Raw genomic sequence first — 16,992 nt, 5'->3', positions numbered from 1 at the left:
TCCTGAGGGGGAATCCCCGGTGAGCAAACCCAAATGGGAGCCGGAGAGCAGAGGAAATATTTATGCGGTTCATACAGGTCAATCTCTGGAGACAGTAAACTGAGGGAGGGTGGGACAAATCCAGAGGCAGAGAGAGAGCCGGTACGCTGTTCCGCGATTAGATTAACAGGATAATGGAAATGCACCTAATGAACTAGGAACAAACAACTGCCCACACAGCATCTACAAGAAAAATTGATCTTCGGCCAGACTGTACACATCCATTCTTTGCTCCTTAGATGAAAATGTTGATGGCATGTCTTCCTACATTTCTTCAGTGTATTGTAGTGAAAGAACTGAATTTACAAATTTCTTGACTGCTGTAGCTTCCTATAATTTGAAATCAGGTAATGAGTCCTCCAATTTTGTTCTTTTCCAAAACTGTTATGGCGGTTTGCCTTTCCATATGAATTTTAGAATTATCTTGGTGGCTATCTTGTCAATAAGCTTGCTGGGACTGACTGGAAGGAAATACTCTGAACCTACAGATGAAACTGGGGAACTGACAAAAATAGAGGTGTCACGTCCATGGATTGGAAGACTATGTCTTCAGGCCTGATTTCTCTCATCAGCATATTTTGCAGTTTTCAGCATACATGTCAGGAACATTATTTTGTTATACTGAAGTATTTCTTTTGGGGTGGGGGGCAAGGATGCTGTGTCCAGCTTTGTGTCTGGATTTCTCCAATTATTTAGGTCTTCTGATTTCTTTCATTAGTACTTCTCGGTCTCAGAATACAAATTCCATTCATATTGTTAATTCCTAAGTAATTTTTGTTCAACTTTCTAAAACATCTGAACAATTCTAGGTGACTGACCACCGGCAGTCCCCCGGACATACTGTGGACCAACATCTCTCTCCTTTCCGACTGATTTATCTGTTCTGTGTTTAGGCTATGAAAACAGAGTGAAATGCGAACGGTGGGACAAAGAATAAGGCTGGACAAAGGCGCTCACATATTTTATTCAGAGGAGTAGTGCTGAGAATCTTACTGCTTTACCAGAATGTGAGTTATTTAAGTAAAAATGATTTCAAAGGCAAGTATTCCTAAACCGCACAGCCTGCTGCTATAGACACACCACACACACATCTGAAGTTCCAGTGGGCTTTTATTGAGATAAAGTAACAAAAATCAAGATTTTATCAACCAGCTTTTCTTAACTTTATAAACTCAGCAGACACTCTGGTCCATATATGTGTACATACAACATAACACATTCCAACAAAAACAGAGCCCCACTGGAACATTTGCCAATTAACAGAAAGCCAATTTTCCCTTTCCCCAAATGTTTTCAAAATTGAATCCCCACTGTTCACTTCTCAGTGGAACTGGTCCCTTGTGGCTAGGGACATTAAATTCTATCCCATTTTGTACTGAACAAAAAATTTTTTTCAAGTTTTAATTTTGTTTCAAAAAAGGGACTAGCGACTTGGTTTTCTCCAGGGACCCTCCCTCACAACCACTGGGTAAAGTACAGCAGCCTGTACCTTAGCAACCCAACCCTACCCCCCCTCCCCCCCAACCCAGTATTGTCTACTGGAGAATTTAAACACACTTCTGTTGGAATCTGTCAGCAACGGAGGGGCAGAATCCAGGTGCCAAGCTAGCGCCCTCTTACCTCATGAACTGTTACAACCTTTGGACACTTAACTCTTTACCCCAAAGATGAGTTTTTAGATCAGAAAGGAGAGTGGGTTTTCTTTGGAAGTTTTAAAAAACTACCTTTAAGGATATAAAGTACAACTATAAGCTCACCAAAGTCCACTTAAATTCACCAGTTGACTGACGTCAGCTCCCACGAGGCCAATAATTTTGCTTGACAAAGGTATTTTGCCAGAAAATGATTCCACAATAACGGCTTAAGAGACACAGAACGTTGAAAAAGGAGCAAATTAAAATAACATGGCTTAATTCCCAAGAACTTATTTCATCTTTTTGTTACTCATCTATAAGGTCAGGAGTGTGACTAAAGGCAGTTTCTGATGAGGTTATGAGCTTCCAAAGTGTTTCTAAATCCTTAGTGCAGATACCCTCCCTTTTGGGGCAAAGTAACCTCCCTCCCACCCCTATTAAAAAAAAAAAAAAATCAAGTGATCAGAATGAGATGTTTTGATTCCAACAATTTACACTCAAGGCTTTGTGCTGGGTTGTCTGGTTCTAACCCAAGCATGACGGTCTCTAACACAAAGCACATGGCAAAGGAAAGATGCTCCCATCTCATTCTGAAAACAAATATTGATAACCAATTGCCTCCCCCCTCCCCCCGCAGTCTTTGGGGCCAACCCATATTATGATGCTGGAACCAACTTGAAAATAATTTAGAGATTATATTTAGGTTTCTCTCTCCCTTACTTCTTCCCATGGAAGATCATTTTAGAATAAATTTATTCCATTCCATTCCTAAGGGAAAAGGCAAGGAAGTTTCTCCATCGGAATGTAAGGAAAAGAGAAAGACAGAGGCAGCAAGCTGTGTAACAGTCCACAACCCATTACACAACTATACAACCACTGGTTAAACCAGGTGCTGAATGTAATTTAAATATTAAAAATAAGGCAAATAGTTTTCATCCAAATGAACCAGTGGAAAAATATTATCATTACTTAAAATAAACACCCAGTACTGCAAGGAACACAAAAACAACTTCCAATAGTAACAATGCTCCTTATTGTAAGGGCAATTAAAAAAAAAAAAAAAAAAAAAAAAGACTAGGCTTTGACCTAGTCCTTAGAGCATCTTTCCATTTAACAATTCCTATTCAAGAGACAAGCACCAAAACTGGACAGCTGCCTCTACAAGACTGTGTCCAATAGTGGTGTCCCAGATAGTTTTAAGTGCCACTCCTCATCAGAGGCTGTACTTCATTAATACTTTCAATTTAAAGTCTGTGCTTTTAGAGGGACCCACAGGCATGTGGCACCAGGCAGAGCACAGTCTGAGGATGGCAAAAAAGACTGCGCTGCTTAGTCACCCACACACTCTCTAGCGAGACACAAAATTGCATTTATGAGCATTCCTTGTTTTTCTTCTATAATGAATGATCCCTCTTATCTCGCCAGAGGTGGGGGAGAAAGAGAGCTGCACCAGTACAAGGGCAAGATTTTTGGTCAAAAGTTGATGCCTTTTAAATTCCCTCCCCCCACCCCTCCCCGGAAAAAGGTTACTTCCTTAAGTAGGCCTTGTATTTAGTAACCAACATTGGCTGGATAGACACATGTGGCTTGGCTACCAGATAGATAAATGAGTTATTCTTTTTGGGGTTTGTACTGTGCAGCTCTTGCTACAGTTTTAAGGAGTTAGGGCTATGTCTGATCAGGAGGCATCTACAGGATTTTGATCCTCAAGGAATTTTGGGTGAGTCACAATTTTGCTTAGAACTAGGCAGAGTCAAAAAGCAACTTTGAATAACTGATTTCTTTTTCCAGATGAGTTAAGCATTAAAGTTTATGCAGGACACATCTTGCAATATTTTAGGGTTTTGGAAAACAATGGCATATGGAAATCAAATTTTTTTAATTTTATTTTTTCCTTTTTTTTAAAAAAAATCCTAGATGCCTCCTAATTGACCTAGTACACTGGGTTAAAAGGGAATTAAAAACATTAAAAAAAAAAGTTCACTGGTTTTGCTTCATCTCACTCCTTTTGCCTGGAGATCAGGCCAAACATCAAGCATGTTGGGAGGGGCACAATTTAAAGCAACACTATTGACTGTAACGCATTTGCCAGCAATTTACAATGCAAAATGACAGATAATTCTTGTCACAAAGCAAGAGGATGGCAAGCAGCTTTCTGTGGCATCAAAGTTAACAGCTCTCAGGGGTTGCCCATTCCTGCAAGTTTATGTATCAAGGTGGGCAGAGGGCAATACACTTACACAGTACAGAAGATCCACGGAAAGTAAGCCCCAGAACTGCTAATGTTACCACAGCTGGTACTGGCTAATATTCTGAAATGCAAATCCATGCTTTATACATATACTGCTCAAAGAAACTGCCACTCAAACTGCCACACTGCAAGGCAAATTATTCTTTGTCCCCTTTTGCTGAGCTTGAAAAGTTTCTCAAACTTTTAAAAAGGGGGGAAGAAACATTATCAGAGAGAGCGTCTCAAAAATAACATCTTGAATTACAGGTTTCTGAAGCTTCCTTGCTCTCTCTGTCAGGCCTCCTCCAAAGGTACTATATGAGACAAAGTGTGGCAGCAGTGAATCCCAGACTTCTGGGTCCCTTTTCCAACAGAGGGTGTCCCTGTAGAGGTCTGCTCTCTACAGTAAGAAGCCAAAGTACTTTTTTAGAATTTAGTGTTGCGGAAAACTGAGCCCCTCTCATCTTTAGCTGCTCCCATAATCACTCTAATCCCCTTAATCCCAGCAACCTTCATCCAAAAAAAAAAAAAATATATATATATATATGTATATATATATATGAACCCAGAAAAAAACCTATTTACAAAGTTTATACAAGTATACACACCCAATTTTCTATGGGACACGCTTTGCCACAGAGGAAAGAGGGTCAAAGGCTCTGACACGTCTACACATCAAGTGCCATAACTGCTAATGGAGGCGTACGTAAACCAGTCTTTAGTGTTCTGCTATAGAGCACAAAAGGCTTGTCATATGGCTCCTGCAATGATAGACTGCTCTTTCCTTTGGGAGCGATGATGTTGCATCTACTCAGCCCAGAAGAAATTTTTACTTGGGATTGTTTTTTTTTTTAAATACATGTATTTACAGTGCGGATGAACTGCAGTTGCATATCAACTCCTCCACATAAAGAAAAAGAAAATGGTGTTTAACATTACTAATACGTTTCATCTTCCAGCCCTGGGCTTGAGTATCGGGTAGAAAGGGAAGAGAGAGACTTCAACTTGAAACCAAAATGGAAAGACAAAAATTTTAAAAAGAAAGAAAAAAGAAAAAAACACTACTACTGTTGATTCCTTGGGCTGTGTCTAAAAGATGATATTCTGAATGGTCTCATAGCATAAGGCACTTTGCACAAATAAGTAATAAGCTCTTCAGGCTTAAAAAACGGATGAGTAACCAGGGAGAAGTTGAAATGCACTCAAGAGTCAGCTGTTGGAGAATTCTGAAATCGCAGACAAGCTTGTGTTCATCAAGATTCTTCTCTTTTTAGGGTTTCTCCCCTTCTCTTCTTTCTCCTCCTTCCTTGTCCCCCTTCCCCAGAAAACATTTTTAAAAAACCAGCAGTTAGTGCAACTAATGTTCAGTCAGCACACAGTGCAAACAAGTGGAACAAAAAAGGTAAATTCCTTTTCAGCTTTTTTCTCTTCACCAATTAAAAAAAAGAAAAAATGTCTGAGCTCTTTTAAGTCTTCATAGTTCCAAAATAAAAGAAGATGAAAAACCCACAAAGAGAAGAGCATCCCCCCAAAATCGATGTGTCACAGATCCAAACGAGCCTTCTGTAGTTTGTCAAAACCTAAAAAAAAAAGAAGCCTGAAATTAATGTCCTGAAAGCAATATGAACTAAGACACACAGGTGTTCACAATCCCCGTGCCACTGCTCTCTATCACAGCTTCTACTGAGCCTGTCTGCCTACTATAGAATCCACTCAGGATTAAGGAATTTCTGCTATGTATCCCAGAGACAGAATGAAACCCTGAAAGTTCTAGTAACAGGCAGCAGTCTCTGTGACAATTAAAAAAAAAAAATTTTTTTAAAACCGTACATGAACTCAACAGCCTGCCACTGTATTAGCAAACATGGGCTAGTTTTATATTTGTCCAAGGGTTTTGTGTTTGACATTTAAATTAGGATAAAAAGGTTAAAGTGAAGAAAGTAATTTGAAAAATCTAAAAATAGCAACAGGTAGGATGTTCACTGCTGATTTGGAAACTATCAGCTCTCAAATCAGATTTTCCTTAGAGGAATGTAGGCTGTTTTAGAGGTTTTTCCCTACGTTAAGCCTTGTTTTAAGCATTTCTACCAGAGCCCAACAGTCACCAAAAGATGAGAAACCATCTGCAGGAAACCAGAGTGGGCATTTAAAATAAGACAGTTATCCTCATAACCTGATTACACCTTTAGCAATAAAATTTTACAGGTAATTTAACATAGTTTATTAAGGTACCCATTAGAAATTAAGAGTGAACGCTAACAAAGATGACCGAGTGATAAAGGAAAAGAGCAAAAATATTTTCATATTCAATATCGCTAAGATTCTTTTCTGCTTCCATTATTTTAGAAGTCTGAACTTGTCTTAAGTAATGCTCACATACTACATTACTTAGGAAGACTGTATTCAAGTGAACCGCATTTATGGATTTGCCAATAAGATCACAACTTCAACAGAGATACTTCCTGTTTACTGTCATTTATGCCAAGAGGTATTTCATCCTTTATTGCTAATTATATACCGTGGAACATCAAATTTCCCCCAGGAAAGAGGACCTTGATTTCCTTTCTTTAAACATTATGCTCACTTTGCTATTTTGTCGGGTACACACATGCTTGTTAAGGTTTCTCATCTTCTACAGGCTCACTGTGGTATTCTGCCACATACAGGCTCTTGTCAATGTTACTCGGGATAGGTTTGATTTCTGTTCCCAGCTGCTCCTCAATACTTTTCAGGTTGAAGCGATCATCATATGTGATCAAGTTGATGGCTAAGCCAAGATGACCAAAGCGACCTAACAAAAACCAATTTTAATTAATAAAACAGTTAAATATGGGAATCAATGTGCAAGCACTAGTGTGTAAGTGGCAAATCCATAAAGGATTTATGTTTTTGTTCACTACCATTCTGAGTATATGAACCCATACACACGTTACAACTTCAGGTTTCACAGCCTGAAGTAGTGCTTCTATTTTACCTTTTTCAAATGAAAAAACGGGTGCTCGTTTCTGTCAGAAGTTGCCAGAATATACATACTAAACAGTACAGTTACAGAAGTGAGGTTCTCATTTGTGAATCTTAAGTTAAGCATAAAGTTATTTTAACCTTTTAAAATAAGTGTTCTGGAAGAATTGGAAATTAATTTCATATATCAAACAACTAAATTAGTTTTAATTCACTGTTCTAACTGCTACCACACTCTACAAAGGAACAAAATTTAGTGATTAAACTTCTCAAACAACTTCCACGAAGAACATCTCCTTCCTTTTCCTCACCTGATCTTCCAATACGATGGAGATAGGTCTCTGCCAGCTTTGGGAAGTCAAAGTTTATTACCACATTCACAGCTTGTATATCAATACCTCGGGTAAACAAATCTTTAAAAAAAACAAAAACAAAAACTCCATTATATCCTTCAATTTGGTGCCATAATACTCTTTAACATATATTTCTAATGTAACCTAAGCTTCATTCACCTCATCAGTAATTCAAAAGCATTTGCAAATTACTGGCATTATCTGTCATGCACATTACCATAAGCAGCTTTCTGCTCAACAAGTTACCTTTTCCCAGTCCTGTAACAAAGTTTTAAAAAATGGTCTAAGGTGACTGTGCAAGTCAAGGATGACTGATAAGCTATACACTCATAAATGAGTCTCAGGAGTATAATTTTCTTCCGTCTATTTTTGAGTATTTAATCCAAGGCTAACAGTAAATTATTTTTAAAAATTTTGTTGTGTAACGTAGAATACTTCTAAAAAGACATAATCCTCTAGCAGTAATTATTTATGCTTTGTTTAGAATTCATTCATCCCGTTCTGCTAAATGATTTATAACAGGTCTGAGGTAAGCTAATATGCAAGGCTGCTATCCCTTCTCTTTTCTAGTCCCACAATTATTATGCTAATTTAGGCTTTGAAAAATACAGGTAGAAGTAATTATTATAGGCTAATAACTAGTTCTCCCTGCATCTATCAGCTCCACACTTCAAAATAATCCATGGTCAAATATTTCTAAAATACTGCTTTGAATTTGTAACTCATTATTTTAAATTGCCTCCAGATAAAATTTAAAACTGATATTCAAGGTCCTCCACTCTATACTTGGGTCCTAACATACTTCGCTAACACATCTCAAACCTTCCTCTCCACCAAACTTGTCCACTATACTTCTTTAAACATATCTTCTTAGCCGTCTATGGATTACTTTTTATACCAGTCCCCTAACTTAAAATTCCTTCTTCTCCAAGTCTGAAACTCACCTATAGCTTAAATTACAATTTCATCTCTTCTCAGATCATCTCAGCTAGTCACCTTCCCTCTCTTACGAAAATTTATTATTATTTACTGTACATACCTCCCACTTGCAAATTACCTTTACTCCCTTGTAGATCCAGCCCAATGCCTGTTTTTGTAAATAAAGTTTTACTGCCATGTGGCCATGCCCATTTGTTTATATACTGCCACAAGTTTATAACTTGTAACAGAGACCATATGGTGTGCAAAGTCTAAGGTATTTACTATATGACACTTCACAGAATAAGTCTGCAGGCCCTGCCTTAGGTTCTTAATGTTATCTTTTTATCTCTGATTAAACAACTACTCCTTGAAGAGGAGTGGTACTTTGCATATACTTATTTATACATTTTACACATAAATGTTATTCAGTACTTATTTAACGACATATTACCCACTGTTCTGAAAAATCAGAAAGAAGAAAGCATCGGCACTTCAAAAACTTATCTGAAGGCAGCCTTGCAAGTAATGCTTAAAAATAAAACCATGTAACCACAGCAGTAATTCATATCAATGGGTGAGTTCTATAAGTACTAAGAACTCTTTCTAGAAAACAAAAAAGTATTTTTCATTCTCAAATAAGGAAATGGTTAATGGCAAATGGCACTTTCTGTTTGTCTATACAGTTGACCCCTGAACAACTCAGGGGTTAGGGTCTCACAGTTGAAAATCTGCATATAACTTTACAGTCGGCCTTCAGAACCCATGCAGTTCTGTATTTATCTGTGTGTATACCTCAAAAATTAAAAAAAAAAAAAAAAATCCAGGTTCTTCCCTCTATCCAGAAGCCTAGTTTAGATTATTAATCTAGTATCAATACTAAGACTATATTCCCAATGTAGAGATGGGAGGCTACTGAATCCATTTGTTTTGTCTGCTCTGACTGTCCACCTGCCCCGCCGCAGTTTGTTTTTCTTCACAGTGAAATATACCAAAATATAAATTGGTCTGATTCTGGCAAAAACCCCCAAAAAGGCCATGATAAACACTTCTAAAACATAGTTTCTTAATTCATTTTGTGTATGCTATATATAATTCATTCCTGTATGCTAAAACTATTCAGAAAATACACAAACCCCAAAACTGGTTCAAAAGGCAGAGATGAGGTATGAGTGCCAGAACAAGTCTTCTGCAGTTTCAGGTATGGAACCTAATTTCAAAAGTTAACTACAGCTCATTCTCAACTTCAGAAATTCTAGAAATGATAGTAGAGCAAGCTGGACTATGTCACAGGCCTCACTGCGTGATACGATAGAGAAAGAGCAAAACTAAGAAGAAAAACTACGGGTAAACAAAACAAAATACTTACCAGTGCAAACAAGATTGCGGCATAAGCCATTTCGGAAATCATGAAATACACGATTCCGATGTTCCTAGGAACAAAGTAATGCATTTGATTTGATTAAAACTCACACAAGCCCCCAAACTGCCATGATTTTTTCTCCTACCCAAAGTTCTTTATACCCCAAAATTTTTTTTACATGAATGAGAAAGGAGCCAAATTCAATACACATAAATTAAAAATAAAACGTGAAAATAATTAACCATAAATTAGTTTCCCATGGGAATTAATACGAATACGTGTGTATATGTTGCTTATTATCTCAATTCTTAAAGGTATTTTTCTTTTTTGCTGGAGTGGATTTTTAGTGATAATTTTCACCATACTTCTAAAATATTTCAAACAAAAGATGTCAGAAGTTTGGCTTGACCAAAACATCTACTATTTACCTTTTCAGTTATTATATACAAAAGCTAAAAATAACTACTTTCCAATTAAAAAACAAAAATGAAAACATACACTGACTAGCAAAAAGCAATAAATCTAGCATCTGGCAAACTGGTCTTTCTTTTCAACACAATGTTCTTCCATTCTGAAATATTCTCTTCAATTTAATACATTCATTTCCTGTGATAATTTTAATATTAGGGGCCTACATGAAGGTATCTGATCCATGACACTAAGCTTCTTTGAAAACCATATGTGAGTTGATTAAGTTCTTAGCCCGTTAGCCTACAGAAACTACTTTCTTATGAAATTTCACAACGTCAGCACAAACACAAAATGTTGTCTTGTGATGGTGTTGAATCTATTTTCTGTTGAATTAAGTTCTGAAATACAGATTGCATCCTTTTCTAAAGGCAAATAGTAAAAACAGATGTACCTGAGGAGGTACACAGAAAAATCAGAACCTTCTGCAATGATGGAAATGTTCTCTATCTGTACTTTCCAAAACTGTGACTGCTAGTCACATGTAATGCGGCACTTCAAACGTGGTTAGTGTGACTGAAGAACTAAATTTTATTTTTTTAACATCTTTATTGGAGTATAATTGCTTTACATTGTTGTTAGTTGCTGCTGTATAACAAAGTGAATCAGCTATATGTATACATATATCCCCATATCCCCTCCCTCTTGCATCTCCCTCCCACCCTCCCTATCCCACCCCTCTAGGTGATCACAAAGCATGAGGTGATCTCCCTGTGCTACTTGGCTGCTTCCCACTAGCTATCTATTTTACATTTGGTAGTATATATATGTCAGTGCTACTCTATTTCGTCTCAGCTTACCCTTCCCCCTCCCCATGTCCTACAGTCCATTCTCTACGTCTAGGTCTTTATTCCTGTCCTGCCCCTAGGTTCTTCAGAATCATTTTTTTTTTTTTTTTAGATTCCATATATGCGTGTTAGCATACGGTATTTGTTTTTCTCTGACTTACTTAACTCTGTAAGACAGACTCTCAGTCCATCCACCTCACTACAAATAACTCAATTTCGTTTCTTTTTATGGCTAATATTCCATTGTATATATGTGCCACATCTTCTTTATCCATTCACCTGTTGATGGACACTTAGGGTGCTTCCATGTCCTGGATATTGTAAATAGTGCTGCAATGAACACTGTGGTACATGATTCTTTTTGAATTATGGTTTTCTCATGGTATATGCCCCGTAGTAAGATTGCTGGGTCATATGGTACTTCTATTTTTAGTTTCTTAAGGAACCTCTATACTGTTCTCCATTGTGGCTGTATCAGTTTACAGTCCCACCAACAGTGCAAGAGGGTTCCTTTTCTCCACACCCTCTCCAGCATTTATTTATTGTTTGTAGATTTTTTGATGATGGCCATTCCGACCGGTGTGAGGTGATACCTCAGTGTAGTTTTCATTTGCATTTCTCTAATGATTAGTGATGTTGAGCATCCTTTCATGTGTTGCTGGCCATCTGTATATCTTCTTTGGAGAAATGTCTACTTAGGTCTTCTGCCCATTTTTGGATTGGGTTTTTGTTTTTTTTGATATTGAGCTGCATGAGCTGCTTGTGTATTTTGGAGATTAATCCTTTGTCAGTTGCTTCATTTGCAAATATTTTCTCCCTTTCTGAGGGTTGTCTTTTCGTCTTGTTTATGGTTCCCTTTGCTGTGCAAAAGCTTTTAAGTTTCATTAGATCCCATTTGTTTATTTTTATTTCCATTTCTCTAGGAGGTGGGTCAAAAAGGATCTTGCTGTGATTTATGTCATAGTGTGTTCTGCCTATGTTTCCCTCTAAGAATTTTATAGTGTCTGGCCTTACATTTAGGTCTTTAATCCATTTTGAGTTTATTTTTGTGTACGGTGTTAGGAAGTGTTCTAATTTCATTCTTTTACATGTAGCTGTCCAGTTTTCCCAGCATCACTTATTGAAGAGGCTGTCTTTTCTCCACTGTATATTCTTGCCTCCTTTATCAAAGATAAGGTGACCATATGTGAGTGGGTTTATCTGTGGGCTTTCTATACTGTTCCATTGATCTATATTTCTGTTTTTGTGCCAGTACCATACTGTCTTGATTACTGTAACTTTGTAGTATAGTCTGAAGTCAGGGAGCCTGATTCCTCCAGCTCCGTTTTTCTTTCTCAAGATTGCTTTGGCTATTCGGGGTCTTCTGTGTTTCCATACAAACTGTGAAATTTTTTGTTCTAGTTCTGTGAAAAATGCCATTGGTAGTTTGATAGGGATTGCACTGAATCTAAATTTTAAATATTGTTTAATTTTAACTTACTTATTTAAATTTTAACTCTTTTAAATTGCCACGTGTAGCTAGTGATTACTGTATTAAATACTAGCCCAAATCTAAGAATACGGGGAAGGAAGGGAATAAAATCTCACATTTCTATTATGTTTGGCAACTTACAAACTATTCATTCCTACATAATCTCAATCTTCCTGACAACCTTGTGAGGTAAGAATTTGTACTATTACCCCTGTTTGCAGTTAGAAAACCTAATGCCAGAGAGGTTAAAATGAATGGTCCTTTGCCTGCTAAGGAATAATTTATTCTTAAACTCAGGGCATTTGGAAGAGCATTAAAACAAAACAAAATCCAAGAAATACTAAGAAAAAGGTTTTTTAAAAAATCTATGCAAGTTCAAGATTTACACTCACCTGCCTCATTTTAGCATGGATATAGAAGCAAGAATAACCCAGTTGAGAAATCTTCTTGGCTAGCAATTCAACTCTCTGAGAGGAGTTACAGAAAATGATCGACTGGTTTATCTGAAGCTGAGCACAGGGGGTAAACAAAACAAAACAAAACGATGACATAAGGAAGGAAAACAAAAACCTTCATTAACTTTGCCAAATCTTGAAAATATTAACCCTAATGTTTAAAATATCATCTAAGACTTAGAATCTCATGATACAAGAGAGATGCAAAACTAAAAATTTTAAGTACTATTCATTTACATAGTAGTTGAAGATAATTTTTATTGTAGAGTAAGTTTTATTGTAGCAGAGTATTTTTCATAAGGGCCGCATAATTGCCAACAGGAGTAAAACACAGCCAATTCTCATTACTTGAGGTAGTTATGTTCTATACAGTTACTGGAAACACTGAATTACTGAATATAGGACCACTGCTTCCAGGGGAAATACAGGGTTAGGTTCCTGTGAGGAACACTTAACTTCTTCATCAACGGGTCAACAGATAACCTTGTTTTATGTGTGTTACTGGTTTTTTTTTTTGGGCCCTGCCACACAGCTTGCAGGATCCTAGTTCCCTGACCAGGGATCGAACCCATGCCCCCTGCAGTGGAGGCATGGAGTCCTAACCACTGGACCACCAAGGAATTTGGTTTAAACAGTGTTACTGTTTAAAGACACCTTATTTACTCATGGCCCACAGCTCTGTAACTCATGCCTTAATGAAGTTTATCTAATACATTATCTCTGCAAGGCACATCAGTCTTCTTGTACTTAGGAGCACTGGACAACACTTCAGCACTATGCCTAGGGGCCATTTGAAAGAGTGAAATCAACAGAAAAGCACAGAAATGTGGGAAATGTGGCACTAAATAGACTGTGAAAAGGGTGTTCATTTATAGTATGAGCTGAAACAAGAAAGCAGGGGGAAACCGCATGAGGTCTCAAATTTTTCACGTATGTCTGCAAATGACCTCAAGAGCACCTGAGTACTGACTTCGGGGTGACAAGGAAATTTTGGCAAGTAGGCAAATTTGCAAAAACAGAATCTGCCTACAACGGAACAATTATAATTACTGAGAATAATGAGGATTATCTGTAATTAAGGTCAAATTATTTTAGAATCAAATTAGAAGTGCCTGTGACTTGTCAATCATACAGTATCAGCTTCAGATCAACAACTCAAACTACCTTTCAGGAAATACTAAGGAATTTTTTTTACACTGAAAATGCTGAGAGGGACTTCCCTGGTGGTCCAGTGGTTAAGACTCCGTGCTCCCAGTGCAGGGTGCCCGGGTTCGATCCCTGGTCAGGGAACTAGATCCCGCATGCCGCAACTAAGAGCCCACATGCTGCAACTTAAGAGATCCCGCATGCCACAACTAAGACCTGGAGCAGCCAAATAAATAAGTATTTAAAAAAAAAGAAAAGAAAAAGAAAATGGTGAGAAAACTGATACAACTGTTTGTTTTACTGAGGTTAAGTAGTAAGTAACGGACAACATGCAGCTGCTGAAGCCTAACAGACTTACCCTGGAGAAAAGTGTGTTGAGGCAGTGTACTTTTTGGCGCTCAGTTACATATGCGTAGTACTGGGTTACTCCCTTCAAAGTTAGTTCCTCCATCAGGTTAATCTCATAGGGTTTCTGCAAATGGGAATTCTGAAAAAAAAGAAGAGTCTCATATTTAAATGAAAGCAGAGTCTATTTCTTAAACTCAGAATATATCCTCATACATTTCTGTCTGATAAACTCTTACTTTAAGGGATGGAGCCCTCTTTAAAATGTTATTATCTGTCATGAAAGAAGTAAATTACCATAAAATGGAAGATATAACATTCAGATATACAGCTAAGTTACTATTTTGTACTTTAAATATAGAATTATGCTGTAATCAATTTATCTAGCATCAATGGCTATGTCAGTCTGACAACAAAAGCTAAATGAACAAATAAGAATCAAATTACTTTTGTATCTTAAAAAAATCAGTTAATTTATGCACAACAAACCTTAATTGATCAGCTAAAGAAAAAGCCCAAAACTTGAAATCAGCGTTAATATATAGACTAGTAGTAAGATGTAATCATGGATAAAGATATACTCATGAACAACAGGATAGTACTGCTTCCAAGTACAGGTTTATACTCACCATGAACTTCTGTACACTAAGAGGGAAGGTAGCAGAATATAATAAAATCTGTCTGTTTTTAGGTAGCGTGAGAATAATATCCTCCATTATCTGCACAAAATCCTGTGACAGCAACTTATCTGCCTGCAGTACAAAGAGAAGACGATCTTAAACACAATGAAATAATGTCTAAGGTCTTTGGTTAATAAGGCATCATCCAGCAAGTTCATGGAATGCTCCTGGTCGTAAACAGTAAGTCCTCTACAACACTGCATAGTCCAAAGGCACCAAGACACATTACCAGTGATTCAGAAGGGGAAAAGTCTGTAATACTCATCTTCCAAGGAAAAAAAGTCCTAGACAGATATAATCCTTGTTCCCATAACAAAATTTTAATGTGACTCCCATTACAGAGACATTATGGTATAGTGATTAAAAGTACAGGCTGCAGAGTCAAACTACCTGGGTTTAAAACTTGTCTCCTTCGCTTATTAGCTATGTTGGGAGGCTTCTTAACCACTGACTATTTCAGTTTCCACAATTTAAAAATTAAGGTGTCTTCTTACTGTAGTAACTACTTTATAGGATACCTACCTTATAGGATTCTTGCAAAAATTAAATGAAAAAACATGTAAAGCACTTAGTGCTAGCACGCAGTAACTAATAAATGTGCTCTCTCATTACTCAAAGATAAAAACCCGTTCCAAATTAGATCATGACGAAACTGCTCTAGTAATCTAAAACACAGACCAAACAGGAAAATAACTTTAAAAACATCAACACTGATTTCATATACATATAAAACACTGCTAGGTCCCAAGGATGCAGAGCTGAATAAGTTCTTAAAAGGCACTTATAACCTGGTGAGATAACACATTATAACAGAGACGAAAAACCAAACAATACAAAGTTGTATGTTAAATGAGGGGTTAGAGACATTACATGCTTCTTAAGATGAATCACAGAATGGAAAGAGACTTAGAATGAACTTGGCTTTGAGATTATTCAACAACTTCTCTTATTGAAAAATAAAAACCTGGCTTTACTAAGAAAAAGACACAAGGCTGATTTACTCCTATAAATTCCTATCATCTATTGTTTTTAAAGGGTAAAACATGTTTTATAAGCAAATTAGTTTGAACCGACAAGAGTCATGCATTTATTAAAAGGTCATAGGGACTTCCCTGGTGGCAGAGTGATTAAGAATTCGCCTGCCAATGCAGGGGACATGGGTTCGAGCCCTGGTCCGGGAAGATCCCACATGCCGCAGAGCAACTAAGCCCATGTACCACAACTACTGAGCCTGCGAGCCACAACTACTGAGCCTGCGTGCCACAACTACTGAAGCCCGTGTGCCTAGAGCCTGTGTTCTGCAACGAGAAGCCACCGCAATGAGAAGCCCACCCACTGCAACGAAGAGCAGCCCCCGCTCGCCACAACTAGAGAAAGCCTGCACGCAGCAACGAAGACCCAATGCAGCCAAAAACTAAAAATAAATAAATAAATAAATAAAAGCTCATAAACACGAAGAGGTTATGCTTCACTCACTGGCAGTTATGAACAAAGCCAGAGTAGTACAGAATAGTATGTTTCCAAATGAAGAGACATTACCTCATCCAATACTATCATCTGGACATGATCAACTTTTGCTACTCCTTTCTTGATAAGATCCAGGATTCTCCCAGGGGTAGCTATCACGACATGCACTACACAAGATTAGAAAACATATTTTCGTTAATTTTAGTTGGGGCAAAAAGGATATAGTAAAGGTTTATATCATATATTTTATCAGAAATACTGCTGTAGAGGTAGGAATAATACAAAGAGGCAAAGGTGTGTTTTAGAATATGGATTTCCATTTCATCTTTGGTTGGCTAGAGAATACCTGTTAGTTTCACTGCTACATGGGGTGGGGCTACAACTTTCCAAATCACCTGCTCCAAATAAGGGGCATACTTGTCTTGGGGAAACCCCCAAGGAAAAACAAAAGGTATGCCAAGCTTCTGATACAGTAGCTTGCCTTTAATCTAGATCAATGGTCTTCTGAAGACTGTAATAAGGATCAAATAATCATTTTAAATAACAGGACAGCACAAAGAATATAGTAATTAAACTTATCAAATGATAATCATATATAAAATTTTGACTAAAATTCTATATATAATTTTATATAAGTGGATTTCATTCTTGCTGTTTTCTTTTTTCACTAAATA

At 37.2% G+C, this 16,992-nt stretch overlaps 1 protein-coding gene across 8 annotated transcripts in view; it reads right to left on the bottom strand.

Annotated features, from left to right (window-relative positions):
* Nucleotides 1–1,131: 1,131 nt before the first annotated feature.
* Nucleotides 1,132–16,992, bottom strand: part of DDX6 (DEAD-box helicase 6) — a 34,873-nt gene continuing 19,012 nt past the window's right edge. For 7 of the 8 annotated variants that reach the window (XM_082411109.1, XM_082411108.1, XM_082411107.1 and 4 more), the window contains 8 exons: nucleotides 16,391–16,485; nucleotides 14,801–14,923; nucleotides 14,185–14,313; nucleotides 12,618–12,734; nucleotides 9,505–9,568; nucleotides 7,176–7,277; nucleotides 6,488–6,694; nucleotides 1,132–5,483 (listed from right to left, as the gene is read on the bottom strand). In XM_082411109.1, the coding sequence (XP_082267235.1) occupies nucleotides 6,519–6,694; nucleotides 7,176–7,277; nucleotides 9,505–9,568; nucleotides 12,618–12,734; nucleotides 14,185–14,313; nucleotides 14,801–14,923; nucleotides 16,391–16,485 (806 nt within the window). In that variant the 3' untranslated portion in view covers nucleotides 1,132–5,483; nucleotides 6,488–6,518. The remainder of the gene's footprint in view (nucleotides 5,484–6,487; nucleotides 6,695–7,175; nucleotides 7,278–9,504; nucleotides 9,569–12,617; nucleotides 12,735–14,184; nucleotides 14,314–14,800; nucleotides 14,924–16,390; nucleotides 16,486–16,992) is intronic. The other variant, XM_082411114.1, reaches the window with a different exon arrangement.

Source organism: Balaenoptera physalus (genome assembly GCF_965194825.1).
Source record: "Balaenoptera physalus genome assembly, chromosome: 10".
Taxonomy (NCBI): Eukaryota; Metazoa; Chordata; class Mammalia; order Artiodactyla; family Balaenopteridae; genus Balaenoptera; species Balaenoptera physalus.
The sequence above is the reverse complement of the archived record's forward strand: the minus strand, read 5'-3'. Positions and strand labels throughout refer to the sequence as shown.